Here is an 18,522-nt window from a genome sequence, read left to right as displayed (position 1 = left end):
TAATGTACATTTGTGCCAAATTTGGTGCTTGTATCACAAAATGCACAACAGGTTTGCTATGCTGCTACACTACGACAGAAAGGCAACAGCCAAGAGCAGGAAGTGGATGGGACGCCAAATGACACCCCCTAAAACACGTTTTCTTGCTCCATTTGGTGTATATACAATTAAGTACAACAGACTCCTCATGAGAGCACAAGATGTAACTTTTAGAACCACTTTTTACATTTTAAACTCTGTGGTACGTGTCAATGTGTCATGTCGATGTTAACAAACTCTTTCATCCAGCTTAACATTTTTCGTAATACATTATTACTAATCACATCCACACAGTAAATAAATCCGTATCAGTAAGTATGGGGCTGCTGGCTGCGTAAATCTCTTATCTAATCCAATTATATTTTGTGAAATCTTCAAACAGATGAGGTATTGCATTCTGTAATACGGAGAGATCGCCCATGATAGGCCCAAGGGAAGGAGAGGTTATAATTGTTGCTTGTTGGACAGATACGTCGTAATGACGTAATTACATGTCGATCAGATCCAGATGTCTTTCTCCGTCCGAGCTCAATCATGTGTCAAGTAAGTTCTTTAACTTCCTTGTCCCTCTCTTTTCCTTTCGACGTTTTTTATTTGAATCCTACTTTCCTATCAGTTCACCCTCTTTATGTGTGTGGCCCTCCGAGGATCATTCTTAATTTTTTCTCTTTCACGGGTAGAGTTTCCTTCAGCCCGGCCCGCGTGTACACACGAGATGGGCCATGACGTATGACGTATGGCGAGGACAGACTTGTGAGGGGAAAAAGCCCGACTGACTAGCAGTAATGACCTTTGGCCCCAGGCACCACAAACCCTAACTGGATAACTATGCCACTGCCCAGTTGTCCCAACTACTGCAATCATTGCTAATTCCGGTCGCTAATTCCAAGGGAATCTTGCCTGCATACGAGTATGCAATGGCATATTTCTTGCTAAAGTTACTTTGAAGCTAGCCCAGTAGCTATAGTTTGAGTGCGACAGAAAGTAAGACCAGCAATCCTGACATGGAGAGTGTAAGATGGTTCTGGCCACCACTTTAACACTCTTAAGTCAGAACGGGAGTACTACCCTGGGCGGTTCTCATACGGTCTTTAACATTCACAACCTGAATATCGACAAGACAGCCAGCTTTACATCCCCATTTGCACAATAGACTCCGGCATTTATCACTCCCTGCTACACTCTGCATCAGGACTGCAGTTCTGAGAAAGTTTTACCGGTTAAGGTTCGAACTCTTACTGAACATCTCAATTTGTGGCCAGGCTACCAATGAAGCAATACTGCAGTCTCAGTTCATTATTATTCCTTTTGAGAATGTAAGTTATTGTACAACTTTAGTTTTAATGAAACGCAATCATTTTAAATTGCTGCTTCTCACCTCTACAATGCTGCGTAGATCCTGCACATACGTTCTTTCGGTCTCGATAATCTCTCGCACCACTCTGTCTACATGTGGTGCCAACACCTTCGGAGGCCTCGTCACATCACTGCTGCCTCTTTCGGGGTCCCCGTCTTCAAAAATGTTTTTTGAAGGAAGCAGAGACTCCATTGTGGTGGCTGCATTGGCGCCGAAATCCAAAGGCCGTTGTAACGTTGATACATTAAGTTGTGGGACCTCTCCTGTGCTCTCATTACCCTGTATCGTCGATTTCCTTGCCCGGTCTCCCGCAGTTTCTTCCAGTAAGCCCAGCGACTCGGACGTTTTCTCAACCATCCCTGCCATAGAAGGCATTTGAGGAAATAATTCTGGTAGGGAAAAGATATGAAATTGTGGGGTTGGGGTGGGGGGAGACAATATTAATTCCAAGCACAGTTACAATTTATGCTATACAAGATTTAAGGTCATGGTATAACTTCAGTTTTATTCATGGCTAAGATAGCTGCCATTCCAAACAAGTACAGTATCAAATCGTTGAACTTCAGTAACCCTAAGTTGGGACAAGAGCAGAGAAGAATCTGAAAATATTCAAACCTGACTCAGAAAACCTCAGATGGGTGACAACAGAATAAAAATTTAAAAAACCACCTTTAGAGGCCATTTTTCCCCGCAAAGCTGGGGTTGGCCTTTTTCGGGAACCGTGGTTGTTGTTGTTTGTCGGTCCCCTATTTGAAGCAATGTTTTACGGCCGGATGCCCTTCCTGACGCCAACCCTTTTTGCCGCCTTTAACGACAATTTTGCCGCCTTTAACGACAACCAGGGAATTACCAGTGAACTGGTACTCAATTAGCCGACCTCTGAAGGATGACAGGCTGAGTCAACCCCCCTGGCGTTAATTCAGCGATCGACCGGGATTCGAACCCAGGATCCTTGGTTATCCTAAGCCGGCACCCTAGCCGCTAGCCCAACACCAGGTGACAACAGAATGGAACACAAAATTCATTACGAATTTTCACAATGATCGTTCGTGGCATTAAAGCAGTAATGAGTAAAGTGTGATGATCGATAAATATTATGAAAAAGTTTTGTTGAGAATTACAAAAGGCGTGACAAAATGGGTTTCTTTTTTTGGTATACAGGATTGAGGCTCATGGAAGAGCAAGGTGATGGGGGCATGAACTGACAGTAGGGCAATGGAGAAACTGTTGGACACGAGCGTCTCTCTGATGCAGCCACATAAATACTGGCTTGTACAACTGATCAAACACCAAGAGCTATTAATCAATGACATTGTTATGGTGGTGTAAGGCAAAATCAGCATAAAATAGTCAGGTCAGTGTCTTGACTGCCACTGGTAACATGTAACCCAATGCTACCTGCTGCATTGTTGGGTAGTCGGCGACTAAACTGACTACCCTCACTGGCTTGCTAGTGGGGAGAGTGCCTGTGAGACCCTGTAGGACTAAAAACAATACCTGTTAAAGGGCGGATGAGCTCCCTTAGTGAGTCAACGGCCATCCAGTACGGAGATGGTGTCTCCTAAAAAAAAACACCCTCCGGTTGGACCGGTTTTTTAGGTAGTAGGTTGTAGACAGCAACCGCCTAGGGTAGTACTACCGTTCTGACTGACTACAATGTTTTAACAGTTTGTAATGTAACTGACTCTCTGTGTCAGGATTGCTGGTCTTACTTTCCAGCTTACCTTTCTTTCTAGCTACAGGGCTAGCTTCAATCTCTCTTTCTCGCAAACAAACATCATTTCCTTCTCTTGTATTTAAGGCCAGGCTTCGATGACGGCTATATAGTCTGTGCCTGGAGCCTTCAACATAAAAAATACTTTTTTTTTTTCTTTTTTTTTTTTGTTGGGATACAACATCGAGGCTCGTGAAAGAGCTAACATTAATCACACAAAAAGTCAAACCGACACACAAAACACAAAAAATAAGGGGAGCGGCAGACAAGATGGGGAGAGAGGGGGAAGGACACAAACACAACATTTGAGAGCAGGGACATCGGGAGAAATGTGGGAGGGGGTGGGCTTTGGGGGAGGTGGGAGAGGTATAAAACATGTGGACACTGCAAGGACTTCCAGGAAAGAAGTTGGAATTTCAAAAAAAAGCGTATCTGGGGTGAATTAGCGGGGGTAGAAAAGATCAAGGTTTTGGATGGGGGAAGATAAGAGATGGTGGTGAACAGCTGTTTTAAAGACCTGGAGGGAGGAGTGGGATTGACGGGAGTGGGGGAGTTTGTTCCAGAGGCGGGAGAAAAGGGGAATGAAAGAGTGAAGGTGAGCAGAGAGCCTAGATTTTGGCAGTTTAACCATAAGAGGGTTGCAGGCAGATCTTGTGCGACCTGAAGGAATATTGGGGGGACAGAGCACAGAGAGAGTTGGGGGAGCAAGGCCGGAGAGGAGTCGGTAGAAGACAGAAAGACCACCAACCTGCCTGCGGTGAGTGAGTGAAAGGCCCTCGGAGTTAACTTCATCGCAGGAGATTCCAATGATTCTGAAAGCTTTGGTTTCAACAGCGTGAAGCCGAGTTAGGTGTGAGGCAGGAGCACCAGCCCAGAGGGGGGAACAGTATTCCATTGAGCTGCGGATGAAAGCCTTGTATGTGGTGAGGAGCTCAGGTGTGCCAAGGAAGGACTTTCTTGACGAAGGATGCCCAGTCGGTGACTGGCTTTGGAGGCCTGCTTGGAAATGTGGTTTTCCCAAGAAAGATCATGGCAGATAGTGAGACCAAAAAGCTTGAGCGACAGAACTTCTTGGAGAGGATTGTTGAGAAAGTAGATGGGAGGGTTTTCCAGGCGGTCCTTTCGAAGAGACATTGTAAGAGTGTGAGATTTGTCAGGATTGAAAGACATGTTCCACTTGTTTGACCAGTCTGTGATTTTTACCAGGTCTGCAGAGAGTGAGGAGGCTGCAGACTGCCGATCTGAGGGATGAGGAATGGAGCGGCTGATAGTGGAGTCATCAGCAAAGAGATAGAGAGGATTTTCCAGAGAGTCGGAGAGATCATTGATGAAGACAAATTATTGAGGTTATTGGTGATTAGATTGAGCATCACAGGAGTATTTGTGGCTGTATCAAGAAAAACAGTCCCAATTTTGTAAGATTTAGCAATTCAGTTATTTTAAGCCTAAAAATTTGCCCATTTGCCGATTTGCAAGCTATCATAAGGTGATTAAGAAACAGGCAAACTCCACTTGAACCATTATGTTTGTGCCATATCCACACCACAATGCCAAATGTACAGCCAAATCAAAGAGAGAATTTGCCAAGGGTATCGGAGCACTCACTTTGAACGGGTCATCCGCATTTATTTATTTATTTTATTGAGCAGGTCAGTTGGGGATGCTTTTATGTCCATTTGACCCAGCCCAATATATCAAACTTTGGCTTCTGAACAGGGTATTGGCATGCTTATCAGGTATGTGGACAGTGTAAACATTGCAGCAGAATGTTGGCAATGACAATGTACTGGCACTTTGTGCACCATGATGCCAATGGCCTGCGACTGAGTTTCACAATGAAGAATTTCTGCAATTAATTAATTTAAGTAATAGCTGGATGTCCAATAAAGGGTTGTCCAGTAATTCAAGTCAATGTGGATAAAATGCCCCACAACTCTCAAACCCCAGCGGCTTTTCATTTTAACTAAACAAGTAAGGCTGGCATGTCAAAGCAAAGGAACGTTACATGCCCATATCTCTCGCACGCATCACTGAAGAAAAACAAAAAACACTGGAAACTGTTCTGCCAAAGTTGGCATGCCAACTTCCCATTCCTCCAGCTCGAAGTATGGTGGAAACCCCGACTTTGGCCTCAAGTGTCATCACATCATCGAGCAGAGTTGTGGATGTAATGCCAAGATGGTGGAATCATGAAAGGCAACCTAAATTTAAGTAACTTACACAAGACAGTGAGGACCCATGAAGGGCGAGTTCCTTCAAATAACATGATGCTGAGGGTTACGCAATGTCGACGCATGTACTCAGGGGCTGTTCTACCTGTCTAAGGATGCAGATCGTCCGGATTGTTACAAGGCCATGAAAGTGCCCACAAATCATAAAGCTATGCAGAATTTCATGTCATTTGCCAATTGAAAGGGGAATGTTGAAGTGTTAACTGAAAAGTTCATTCCAAACATATCAAATATCTCTTCCCCAATGCAAATCCTCAAACAGCTCGAGGTCGAGTCAACATATCTGTGACAGAACCTGCTCATGCTTCAGGAAACAAGTTTACAAATTACACCATTCCATTTACAGACTTGGCATTTAATATGGAATATTTTTTTGTGGGGGTGAACTTACTTTTCAAGATGTCTTAGAACCAAAAGTTCATTGGAATTATGTTGAAATTATTTTAGATTTTGTTAATGTGACCTTTAAAAGAAACAAAAACCACATTTGACATTTCGAAACAAATAAATTGATCCTTGAAAGTGATGTAAACTGATATCGAACTCAATTCATGGACAGTACTGTGTTAAACTTCTGTACGTTTTCCAGAAGTATCTCTTTATTTTGCACATTAGCCAAATTTTTGTTCTAACAAAAACAAAAGTTAAATTACGACTGGGATTACGGACAGTAAAATTACAGTTCAGTACTTCGTGTAACCCCCACGAGCATTCAGGAGAGCACGTACACGTTGAGGCATGCTGTTCACGAGATTTGCCAAGGTTTGGACAGGAATCGCTTGCCATGCAGTGACAATAGCCTGCTGCAATTCACGCACAGAGGTCGGCTGCTGGTCCAAGTGGTCGATTTGACGTGTTAATTCTGCCCACAAGTTCTCTATCGGATTCATATCAGGGGACATGGCAGGCCACTCCATATGCTCTACACCACGGTCAGCAAGAAAGTGTTGGATCATGCGAGCACGATGAGGCCATGCATTGTCATCTTGGAAGACAAAGTTTCCTCGAAAGGCTGCACGAGCAAATGGAAGCGATGTTTCTTCCAGAATGGCCCTGTACTTGAACTGGTTCAGGTTTCCATTCAGAACAACCAGGTCAGTTTTGCCCCCTGCATGAAAAGCAGCCCAAACGGTCACCCCACCACCTCCAGCTTGGACTCTTGGCACTATACAATCTTTGTTGTAGGCTTCATGCACTTGTCTGCGCACTCGGACGCGGTAATCTTGACGATAGACCAGAAATCTAGACTCGTCACTGAAGATCACATGATTCCAGTGTCCTGGCTGCCATTGACGGTGCTCTCTGGCCCACTGCAATCGGCCCTGGCGGTGTTGTCTGGTCAGGCGTGGCTTTCTCAGGGGACGCCTGGCACAATAGCCTGCTTGAACCAGTCGTTGGTTGAATAGCCTTCTGGATACAGGCACATTTGCCAGTTGCTGCCACTCAGCCCCAAGCCGATTAGCTGACTTGGTACGGCCATTGCGGACTAACCAGTGCAGCTGGCGATCATCCCTCCTTGTGGTTCTGCGGGGACGTCCTGGCCTCGGTATTGGAGTAGGGACAGCCCTCTGAGCATTTCGTTTCAGGATCTTTGACACCTGACCTTGAGTAATGCCATACTGCCGAGCAATAGCATGCTGTTTCATGCCGTAATTTCGTAAAGCCATCACTCCATGACAAATAGCATTGTCGAGTTGACGGACCATCTCCAGAGGAAGCGGCAATAACCTTTGGAGACGTGCAGCAGTTGTTTTACACTAATACAGAACGCAACAACCCTTGTATACCCGACTGTGAAGCCAATCATCAAATGCACCTGTCCGTACATTTTGCCACGCCACCTGTGATATAATCCAGTTGTTGACTTCTTGCTGTGACAGACAATCAGTGACATGGTTCTTTTAACAAATAAATCACCAAAGTGTAAAAGAAACTCACCAGATTGATATACTGAATTAATAAAGTAAATCCAAGTCAAGAAAAAATATATATTCCATATTAAATGCTAAGTCTGTAATTACAACGTTCAATTCAACAGCTGTACAATGAAACTCAATGGATGAAATCAACAACACGTTGACTGGTTGTGTTATCTGCCATGGGAAGCAAGGAGAAGCTAATTGTCAGAGGAAAAACAGTTTTTCTCCAACGTAGGGATAACACCTGAAACGTCAGCTTCTCCTTGCTTCCCACTGGGGTTAGCATACCTTGGTCAACATCCTGTTGGTTTCATCCATTGTTCTACCTGTCTAAGGATGCAGATCGACACAAATCTTCATCGCCAAGATTAGTTTTCATTTCTAAATCGGAAAAGTTGCTTTCCACCATGGACTGTTGCAGACACATTTCACCACGATACTCAGTTCGACTGAGTTCTACATCGATGACGTGATTATTACGAGTGTAAAACTGTTTTGTTTCCTTGCAAAACATCAATTTTAATTCATTCACAATTTCTGAGTTCTTCTCTCCAGAAAATACAAAGACAGTAGTTTTTAGTTATAGTAGGACTAAGCTACATCAGCCAAATATTGTTCAACAAAAACCTGGATCAGTTCAGTGCCTGCCATTTGCCAACTTATCATTGACATCATTTGCTCATGATGGATGAAATTCATTTGACTAAAGATTAGGCTGAATGCCTTAACTCCATCTTTACCGATAAATTCCATGTATCGTAATCTCAGGGGCTTTCTGCTACACCCGTACATTCCCACCCACAGCCATTCTTTGCCCACGTCTGCCTTTATCTTGGCCTTTGTTGTTTGTGTCCAAACTGCTGTTTGTGTTCCCCACCTTTCTCTACTGTTCCTTTTGTCCTGGTACATCCTGATCGGTTCAGTGGACTGGTAGTAGCTCGTCCACAAGCCTCAACTATGTACACAAAAAAAACAACTAACTGGTCAGCCCTTTTACCTGGATGTGCACACACAAAGCAAAACCAGGGGCATTCCAATTGCAAACTTCTGATTAATTAACTTACAATCTCAACAGGTATAAAAGGTTCTGGCAAGTGAAAATAATTAAATGCACTTTTTTGTATACAAAGTCGAAGCTCGTGTAAGAGCTAACAAATAAAACACATAAAACAGAAACAGAAACACACATGAAACATGTAATAAAGGGAGCAGGAGAAAGAGGGGAGAGAGGGAAGCACAACAACAGTAGAGAACAGGGACATCGTCAGATCTGTGGAAGGGAGAGGGCTGAGGCAGGGTACACGGGATAAACAAGATGGACACTACAGGGACTTTCAGGAAAGACAAGCGTTACGCCTAGGTCCCCCGTCAGTGAAGTGATGCGAGTTGACAAAGTGGAAGATGCAAGGCGGTCATCTTGGATTTTGACGTGGCGACCCAATTTGCAATAGCGTTCTCCCTTATGCGTAGATACACTCACACACCAGATTAGAAGTTAGTAGTTCGTTTAGTTTTCAAGATATTTCGCTCACAAGGTTCAGACATATATATGGTAGTGGCCATCTTGGATTTTGACGTGGCAACCCAATTTTCAATAGCGTTCTTCCTTATGTCGAGATACACCCACACACCAGATTGGAAGTTGGTACTTTGCTTATTTTTCAAAATATTCCGCTCACAAGGTTCAGACATACATGGCGGCAGCCATATTGGATTTTGACGTGGCGACCCAATTTTCAATAGCGTTCTTCCCTATGCCTAGATACACCCACACACCAGATTAGAAGTTGGTACTTTGCTTATTTTTCAAGATATTCCGCTCACAAGGTTCAGACATTCATGGCGTCAGACATACATGGCGGTGGCCATCTTAGATTTTGACGTGGGTTGCACCCACACCAAATTAGAATTCGGCCCTTCACTTACACACACACGCATGCACGTACGCACGCACGCACGCGCATGCACGGACGGACGGACACACAGACGGAGGGGAAAACCATAATCCCCCTTTCGCTCCGCGGTGCGACGGGGGACAAAAACGGAATTCGAAGGAGGTGGATTTGGGGTGTATTAACGGGGTACAAAAAAATCAAGGTTTTTGATGGGGGAAGATAAGAGATGGTGGTGAACAGCTGTTTTAAAGACCTGGAGGGAGAAGTGGGATTGAGAGAGTGAGGGAGCTTGTTCCAAAGGTGGGAGAAAAGAGGAATGAAAGAGTGAAGGTGAGCAGAGAGTCTTTATTTTGGCAGTTTCACCATAAGAGGGTTGCTGGCAGATCTTGTGTGACCTGTCAGAATGTTTGGGGTACAGAGCACAGACAGAGCTGGGGGAGCAAGGCCGGAGAGGAGTCGGTAGAAGACAAAGACCACCAACCTGCCTGCGGTGAGCGAGTGAAAGATCCTCAGAATCCGCTTCATCATAGGAGATTCCAATGATTCTAAAAGCCTTGGTTTCTACAGTGTGAAGCCGAGCTAACTTCAACTTGACACTTCAAGCCAAACCTCAAATTTCAATCAGAGCAGACAGCATCTTACTATAATTCACCAAATGTCCGTCCGTCCGTTCGAAGGTACCACAAAAACGGCTCAACCGATCGCAACGATATTTTGGGTGGGTATTCCTGGGACCTCTGGGAGTAAAATAGGCTACATATTGTTTTTCCAATTTTTCAAAAGTTTTCCAATTTTCCAGTTTTTCTAAACACGATAGAATAATATTTACCGATATGAACAGTGATGTGGCTTTTGTTGAAATTCTATGTACCAGGAGAGAGTAGATCGACTCCTGACAAACTCTTCCGATATAAACGTACGGCTCCGAAGTAACACGGCAGCGTGTGCAAAGCGACTGAGAAACAGGTGTAGCGGCCGCTTCCGTGTTACAGATTCGGCGCGCACTCTTCACACATAAACGTGCGACTGAGAAAGACGTGTAGCGGCCGCTTCCGTTTTGCAGAATTCAATGTTTTTTCAAAATGGACGCCATGTACTGTTTAGATTTTGATGATTTGCATGTGATATGATTTAACGGATGTTTATATGAATCGTTTAAAATAAAAAAAAGCCTTCAATTTCTGATATTTTGCCTTTTCATTTGGGCTTCCCAATTGAAGCTCCACCCATAGGGCGGGTACCGTTGCCAGTTGAACAAATTAACGTTTAAATTTGGTAATAACGAATATTCGTGTAATAACTAGACCTGCATCATTTAACAAACAAAGTGAACCAATAATTTACAATTCAAAGGATTGCCATATGACTAAGCAGCCATTACCTCTTATAAACATTAATCGTCACGATCACCCATAGAACATGCACTTAAGACAACACACACGTATAAAAATGAAAGAGTTGTCTGCACTCCAGTCTTTCCTTTTCAAAGAAGGCACATTTAAAACGTTCTTGGATTGTAAGTCTTCGTATTATAGAGGAAAAGACCAATTGAAGTCAGTTTTTGGAGCAAAACTTGGAGGTGGAAGAAATGCAATGCGTGTACATTAAAGGCCACAAGGATGCACCAGACTCCTACACTTTATGACCGATTGGTGAGTATTTCCTAGCAACGAGCTGCAGTACCACTCTCCAGCCTCTTCCACTGCAATGCAAGCCCGGGAGTGGCAAGGTGGAAGGAGAGTGCAAAAAAAATTACTCGCTCCATTATAGGAAGGTTGCTTTATAGGAAGGTTGGACTGCATCCTAATACTCTCCTATACAATAGCTTTGAGAAGCTTTATCTTTGAGAAGCTCCCACTATATATGCATCCCACCAAGTCACCTCCACTTCACCTCTGTGCGGGGCTAGAGCTTTGAACTGCACCTGTTTTCACTGTGCTGAGGCCCTCGTGAAAACAGACCTCTATTTCACTTCTGCTTCTGACTCGGTCACCACCTGCTTTAAAGACTTCCCAACCTGCCTCAAGGGAATTCCCAAATTCCCTGGTGACAACAAATCTCAAACGAAGCAGTTCAATCGGTCAAGCAGGCTAGTTTATCCACAAATTACATCTGCTATTCCAGCAATTCTTCTACTCATGAAGCATTGGCTGGACAAAGGAAAAGGACAAGCAAAGTACCACGAAGCCTGACAGACAACAAGACATGGACAGAAACATGAGATTTCCACACCATAAGGCAGAACAACTGTGCTGCATTCATATGAATGAACAAAGCAAAATGCAAAACAAAAGAAAACATAACATGCTCATTAATATTCTATGCCTGTCGCTTAAGACACATTCTACATGACCTTTAGGCTTAGAGAACCCCATTCTTGCTGCATTAACAAGGCTTTTCCATCAGCATGTGTGAAATTTAATTTTACCATCACTAACTCAGTCCTAAAAAATCAGGAATTTGAACCGCAATCTACCCTAATATTTTGACACTTCTAACCCCCAAAAATTGATCTTACAAGGATATGCTAGCATATGCTGCGACAGTGTGGCATTGTTGTTCTGGGTGCCCATGTGTGAGAGTAAATATGGAAAATAAAAGTTGAACATTTTGGTTGATTTTGGTGGTTGAATTATTTTTTTATGTTTTGCAAATGCAGAGCAGCATTTTAAGTGTTTAGGAAATGGCACAGGAAGTGACCGGGATAGCGATTGAGAAAGAATGTAAGGAGATAGGACCCATATATTTATTCCGTACGCAGAGGAGAGGTAGTGCCAAATTGTAAATCTCACAATTATTGAGAGAAGGAAGAAAAGAGATGATGATATGAGGGAGAACAGAGAGTAAGGAAGTGTGTGAGGAGTGGGAATGGAAGGGAAAATTTGTAAGGAGGGAGGAGTAATGGGAGGGCATGGAATAGGAAAGCATATGCCCTCTAAGATGAATGCTGTGTGCATGTTATTTAGACTAGTAATAGGCATCCACAACCGCCAACAACCATGTTGCAGAATGTCAGCTGAGGTCCTTACTTTTTTTTCTTTCTTCCATCCCCACTTTCTCACCTTTATTCGCTTTTAAATTTGTTTTAGCCACATCCGCTTGAGCGATTGATGCAAAACTTTCAACATGGGAGTGCCCACCCATGGATAATTTATTAGCAAAGATGCATGATGATTGGATGGAAAATTCAGCCGGCATTTTAAAAAGTCTGTTTTCAGTAGGCATTGGTTGCCGGGTGTTCCGCATAGCAGGAATAAACGGCCTCGACCCCGCTTCGCTCTGCCTCGACCAAATAATAAATTTTCATTTTAATGAAGCTATAAATTATTTAAAGAAAAACCTGAAGGACTTAACTCTGACTTTTGACTAAGAAGCAAATGTAGATAATTCCCAAAGACGAGTTATAAAATCGGAATTCCAGGGAATTTGGAAGAGTATAATAACAAGTACAAAACAGTTATAAGGCAAGTTGCGGATCAGTTCTTATCCTTTCGTATAATCTTTTGAATAACTGCAACTTTCTTCATATGATCATTTGTTGCTAATGCCTCGGAAGTTGCAAGGTCAACAAAAAGTTTTTTTAATCAATGAAATTTTTATTTTATTCCTTGCCAAACCAACTCTATTACTTTCCACTTTGAAATCAAGCACCTTTTCTGACCTGAGATACAATCTTTATTAAAAATGGAAATGTTATCCCTTTCCACAAATGGTCTTGCTCTAGCAGGACAGTTTAAATGTATGTGCACTCACCTCGAAGCTGTCTAGCCTGGGTTTCAATTGCGGCCTTGCTATAAACTGTCATCCTGGTGTTTTGCACACAGGGCTCTGTGTGTGCTATTAATGCTGGTGCTGTCCCTCAGAATGACGCTAACCTGGAGGAACCATGTACCAGCACTGGTCATTAGTGTATATTAAATATCCCACGTTTGTTTTTCATGAAGAGTGGGTGGGTGATTGCTGGCACCCTAAACAAATTCCAATTTTTTGTCGCCTTTAAATTATTGTAAGGCCTGCAAAGTCGGTTTATGAAAGACTTGGGCCAACAAATGTACACAGGCCAACCCCACAAGAAGATGAGATCATTGGGGCCTTTAAAGACATATAAATGAAGACGAAAATAAATAGTTGTGGTTTTAACATAAATAGGTGTGGACTCAATGGCACTCATGTATTTTGGAGAATTGGCAGTGAGACATTATGGGAACTGCTGTGCTGTGTCTGAATCAATATTTTATTTTTGGATACCATAGTTTACATCAAAATGATTCATGTCTATCAATTGCAAAAAAGCATGATACCAGGGATATTCCAAAATTTATACAAACAAGAAACTCATAATAGTGCAGATATGCCAACTTATTTTCAAATTATTTTTCAATATTCAGATTTGGCAATTAGAAAGGACAGCTTTACCTGCGCCACTGAAAGTGGACGGAGATTATGTGCGTATTCACCACTGTTTGTGTGTGTCCTTGTTTGTGAGCAGGATGTCTCAAAGGTTATGCACGGATTCGGACAAAGCTTGCTGGACAGGTTGTGTGTGTGACAAGAACACATTTATTCGATTTTGGTGAAAATCTGGATCCGGATCTGGATATGAGAATTTTTCTTAAGTGATTCTTCACCATTGAGTGATAAGGCCCAAAACGATATATAGCACGATATTTAAAAAAGGTGTGTACGGGTTATGACAAAACCAGGCGGACGAGTTGGAAAGGCGGCAAGAACAAACCAATTCGATGTTGGTTCAGATCCGGCCTGTCAGTGGGATACAAATCGTAAACTGTCCGGTCTAGCGGAGATATATGCGCTCTGCCGAGTGCTGTTCTAGTTTCCTCCTATTTATCATCATCATCACTCTATTAAAATCTTTACCAGCAGTCAATGCTACTACGCCTGGTGTTGGCTTAGTGGTTAGGGTGCTGGCTTGGGATCCTAGGATCCTGAGTTCGAATCCCGGTCTATTGCTAAATTAACACCAGGGGGGGTTGACTCAGCCTGTCGTCCTTCAGAGGTCGGCAAATTGAGTACCAGCTTGCTGGGATGAATGATCCCGGTGTGTACCCCGATTTAGAATAGGTACACCTTATCCCTGCGCATCCATCGTAGAGGCGCCTAAGGGTTGGCGTCAGGAAGGGCATCCGGCTATAAAAACATTGCCTCAACCAGGAACCATGATTGTCATGGGGCCCGCAAGGCTAACCCCCGCTCTAGCGGGAAAATGTCCTTAAAAACGATCATTCATTCATATTCAATGCTACTACGCAGTCGCTTGGCAAGTGTCGTGCTGGGTAGTTTACCTTTACCTTCCCAGCAATCGGTCAGAGCAGGAATTTCTAATTTGTGTCAGGGTGCCAGCGATAATTCGCCTACTTGCCACAAAATGGCACCAAAGTATCTTTAACATCCAACAACCAAGGCTGGTAGATGAGTCATTTGGGTTTACGGCCATCTGATGTACAATACCCTGCATGTGAAACACCAGGATGACAGTTTATAGATGGGTCAAGATTCAAACCCATGCTAGACCACTCAAAGATCTCTACGATGCATACCTAGGCAATTGTATAGACATTTATTTTGAAAAATAAAGCAATACTGACATATCTTGCACTACTGTGTGTATCCTTTTTTTTGAATACCCCACGTAGCAGAAGACCAAAAGCTATGGAACAGGAAAGTTACACTAAGGTGTTTTCGACTCGTCTGATTGCTCACTCCAGCTGCATGCACACCAGAGATTGCTCAGAAAATATTTTCTTAGCCCTTTCCTTAACATGAGAAACTAATATTAAACAGTCATTTCCTCAAAGTAATTACATTTACAATAACAAAAGCAACCTAAAATTCAAAATAAGGCTGCAGGATCTGTAAAGTCCTGACTGCTGTATTAAAATCAACCAACTTCACATTTGTCACAACGTAACATCTAACAATGACGTTTGGAATGATTATATTGTTCCTGTTATCAGTGGTGCAGTCTGAAAGATAATTTGGGGACAACAGTGGTGAGTGGTGCCAAGGGAATGTATTGGAAGAAGTGGTGGGTTTCCTTTATGCTGTGATGACTTTGTCGATGAGTTTCGGTTGTTGCAGCAGCATGGTTTTGTTATTCGTTTGTGTGATTTTTTTCTTTATAGATCGAGGCTAATAGTAAAGTGATGTGACAGAGGGTAAAAAGGCAATGAACCGACAGTGGCGCAGCAGGGCAATACTTGGCACAACAAAGAATGAAATGAACAAAGAAAGTGAGGAGGAGAGGAAATACAGTAACCTGTAAGAGGATTTTCCTAGGATGGCGCTAAATGGCGGTAACAAAAATACTGTGGATAAGGATGGGGGATGAGATGAGTACTAGGCATTTGATGGTAGATGCTAACCCCCCTATGTGGGCTTTTGCAAGAATAGGCCACTGTGTGCCTCCACGCTGGCCGAATTCTAAACTGCTGCCTGAATCTACGTCTTTCAACAGTGGCAAACTGTCTGGGGTTGGTTGTTGCTCAGCAATATCCATGAGTATTTCATCTATATGTAAGGTCAAATTCACCCAACCGTAAGTGCCTCAAAGCTCTGTGAAGCATATCCTTAAGAGCACACCTTAATAGCAATACCTTGACCTTAAAATAATAAATAAATAAATAATGTTCCCTTACAATACAAAGAACTTCTCAGCAGTAGGAGACCATTAGGTCCATCAAAGCCTGTGGTCGTATTGCAAACTGACATGGTTGTTTGTCTGTGATCGATAAGTGAACTTTACTTAAATCTGACAGTAAATCTGCTGTTGTTATAATCTATTCACATTCATCCATTTGATGTGAGCCCAAGCGATCGATCAGTACGCAAAAGCATGGAAACAAGCTGCAAATTCACCACTCATAGTGTGAGACAAATTCAGATCCAGATTACAATTATCTGCGATCAAGTTAAAAGACACAGGTGCTGGAACTAAAAAAGAAATTCAAACTTGGCTTGGGGTGGGACCAAATTCAACTAAGGTATTCACACTACCATTCACCCCTCTCCCACCCCACCACCAAAAAACTCTCAAAAAAAGGTTTCCTCTACAATCACAAACGACATCATTCGTGATTGTATGATGTCTAAAAATAAGTCTTCTATTACCAGTGCAAATTTATGGTATCTACCAGTACAGATGAATCCATTCTGAACTAAGTAGCCACACACCCCAAACACAGCAAACTGGCAACAGCATCCCTGGATGCACACCGGAATAACATCACCTGTTGGTCCCGAAGCCAAATCATGACTGAACTCGGGTAACTGTTACGTTATTAATTTGTCAATCTCAAAACATGAAGGCAATTCCAATTACATTTTGGGATCAACATTTGCAGAGGAAGTTGACGTAAACCCAGATTTATTGTCCTTCGTGTGACAATCGATCATGATTTGTGCCGATCACATCTCAAAAAATATGAGCCAAGTCGATGAGCTGACCTCCATTAAATCAAGTCTTTCCTTGACACCCTTAAAGTACAAACTGCTATTAGGTAAGTGGGTGAGGGGGAGAAGGGCGAGAACAGAGAAGGACGGTAGCAGCTGAAAAAACTGCCATTTTCACTACAGAAGAATGCCAGAAATTTGTCTCAGGTGAAACCGCTTAAGAATTTTCATCCTATTTTAAACACCCCTTTAGTTGTTAAGAATATATATGCTCACAGCTGTCTTATTGTCAAATTATATAGTTATCACAGCATCTGTGCCAAATGACGCACCACAAAGCAGTAAAGTCTTCTCTTTCATTTGATATCACATTATCCACACACAAAACATATTTGGAGCACTTTGCAAAGTATTTTTTAAAAGAAGAGTATCTTACTATAATTCACCAAATGTCCGTCTGTCAGTTCAAAGGTACCGCAAAAACGACTGAAGCAATCGCAACGATATTTTGGCTGGGTAATCCTGGGACCCTTGGGAGTAAAATAGGCTATATTGTTTTTCCAATTTTTCCAAGTTTTCCAATTTTCCAGTTTTTCCAAACACGATGGAATAATATTTACCGATATGAACAGTGATGTGGCTTTTATTGAAATTCTACAAATACTGTTTAGATTTTGATGACAATTATGAACCTGCCGCGAATCTGGATGTGGACAGATGACGGCAATGCGCGGGTTTGATAATATCCAAATACAACCATCATTCAATCGTAATGTTAAATCGTTAAACGTTAATCGTGTTAATTGTTTTGTTAAAGTATCAATTGATGATTGGAATTGAGTGAATACAATTACGATATTGAATTCGTAATTGTATTCACCCAACCGTACGGAACTTCACATCAGGATTTAAATATTTGTTTATGTCACAAATGTTGTTAAAAGTTTATTATATTAATGTATATTTGTGATTGGAGTTATGCTGTTTGGAATGAAAAAAGAGATATCATGTTCAAGTGAATGACGGAATGTCATGACGGTTTCTACTTTCTAAACGCGAATTCGCGGATCACCATATGCAGATTCGCCATTGACTGGGTATGGAACAAACGTACACGTTTGTTTGCCAACGGGTACGTTTTTCATGGAAGTCCTTCATGAACTTGCTGTCCATGTCTGACGTGTGACTGAAGGTGCTACAGGAATGTGGAATTTTTTGGTTTCATGCTTTGGCATTCGCCGTTTCTGCATTGTCTGTTTGCTCCTGGCCTCCCACCCGTGCGTAGCACGGGTACCTCACTAGTTTTAGAAATGCATGAATTATGCCAAATAATGACTTTGTGAAGTCCTTTGAAATTGTTTTTTATTCTGACAGTAGTGTTGTGAATTATTATTTGGAGAGGGTTCCATGTATATAAAATAGTTAAGACTACAGAGTTCATGGAACACCTTACTCTGCACAGGCTCACTGTCTTGAAAAACAAGGGCATGGAGGGAGGAGGGGGGAGATGGCAGTGGTCTATGAGAGGCAAATTTGATTGGTCAAGACGATGTAAAATGCTGTAATATTTTGTTCAAGTACTGATAAACAAAAGGGTTGTAAAAGTGCCAATAAGGCAATTTGTGTTCTAGTGTTCAAGTATGTAATGCAATTGAAATCAAATAAAGATTTTAAACGTTGTAGACGAAAAATTCGGAAGTTCACCGCCGATGATGCAGCATCTTTTACACCACATTATTTAACACATTACATTAGTTGTTATAATTGTTGTTAGTGTCCTTTATAATGTCCTTATGACAGTAAGTTTCGTGTTTGGAATGATTTTCAATTTTATTTGACTGCCAGACAGGCAGATAGAGTAAAAAGATTATCTCACTCCTCTGAGCATGCGTGATCGGGAATAATTCAGATCTAAAGTACTGGTAAACTGAAGGTTCATTTTCCGATTCATGTTTCG

The 18,522-nt window shown here is 42.3% G+C and overlaps 1 protein-coding gene across 2 annotated transcripts in view; it reads right to left on the bottom strand.

Annotated features, from left to right (window-relative positions):
* LOC137431685 (pleckstrin homology domain-containing family G member 1) overlaps positions 1–18,522 on the bottom strand; it is a 176,264-nt gene that overhangs the window by 116,846 nt on the left and 40,896 nt on the right. For both annotated transcript variants that reach the window (XM_078780932.1, XM_078780933.1), the window contains exon 2: positions 1,418–1,785. In XM_078780932.1, coding sequence (XP_078637058.1) covers positions 1,418–1,771 — 354 coding nt within the window. In that variant the 5' untranslated portion in view covers positions 1,772–1,785. The remainder of the gene's footprint in view (positions 1–1,417; positions 1,786–18,522) is intronic.

This window comes from Myxine glutinosa, chromosome 1, assembly GCF_964187855.1.
Source record: "Myxine glutinosa chromosome 1, kmMyxGlut1.1, whole genome shotgun sequence".
In the NCBI taxonomy this organism is placed as follows: Eukaryota; Metazoa; Chordata; class Myxini; order Myxiniformes; family Myxinidae; genus Myxine; species Myxine glutinosa.
The sequence above is the reverse complement of the archived record's forward strand: the minus strand, read 5'-3'. Positions and strand labels throughout refer to the sequence as shown.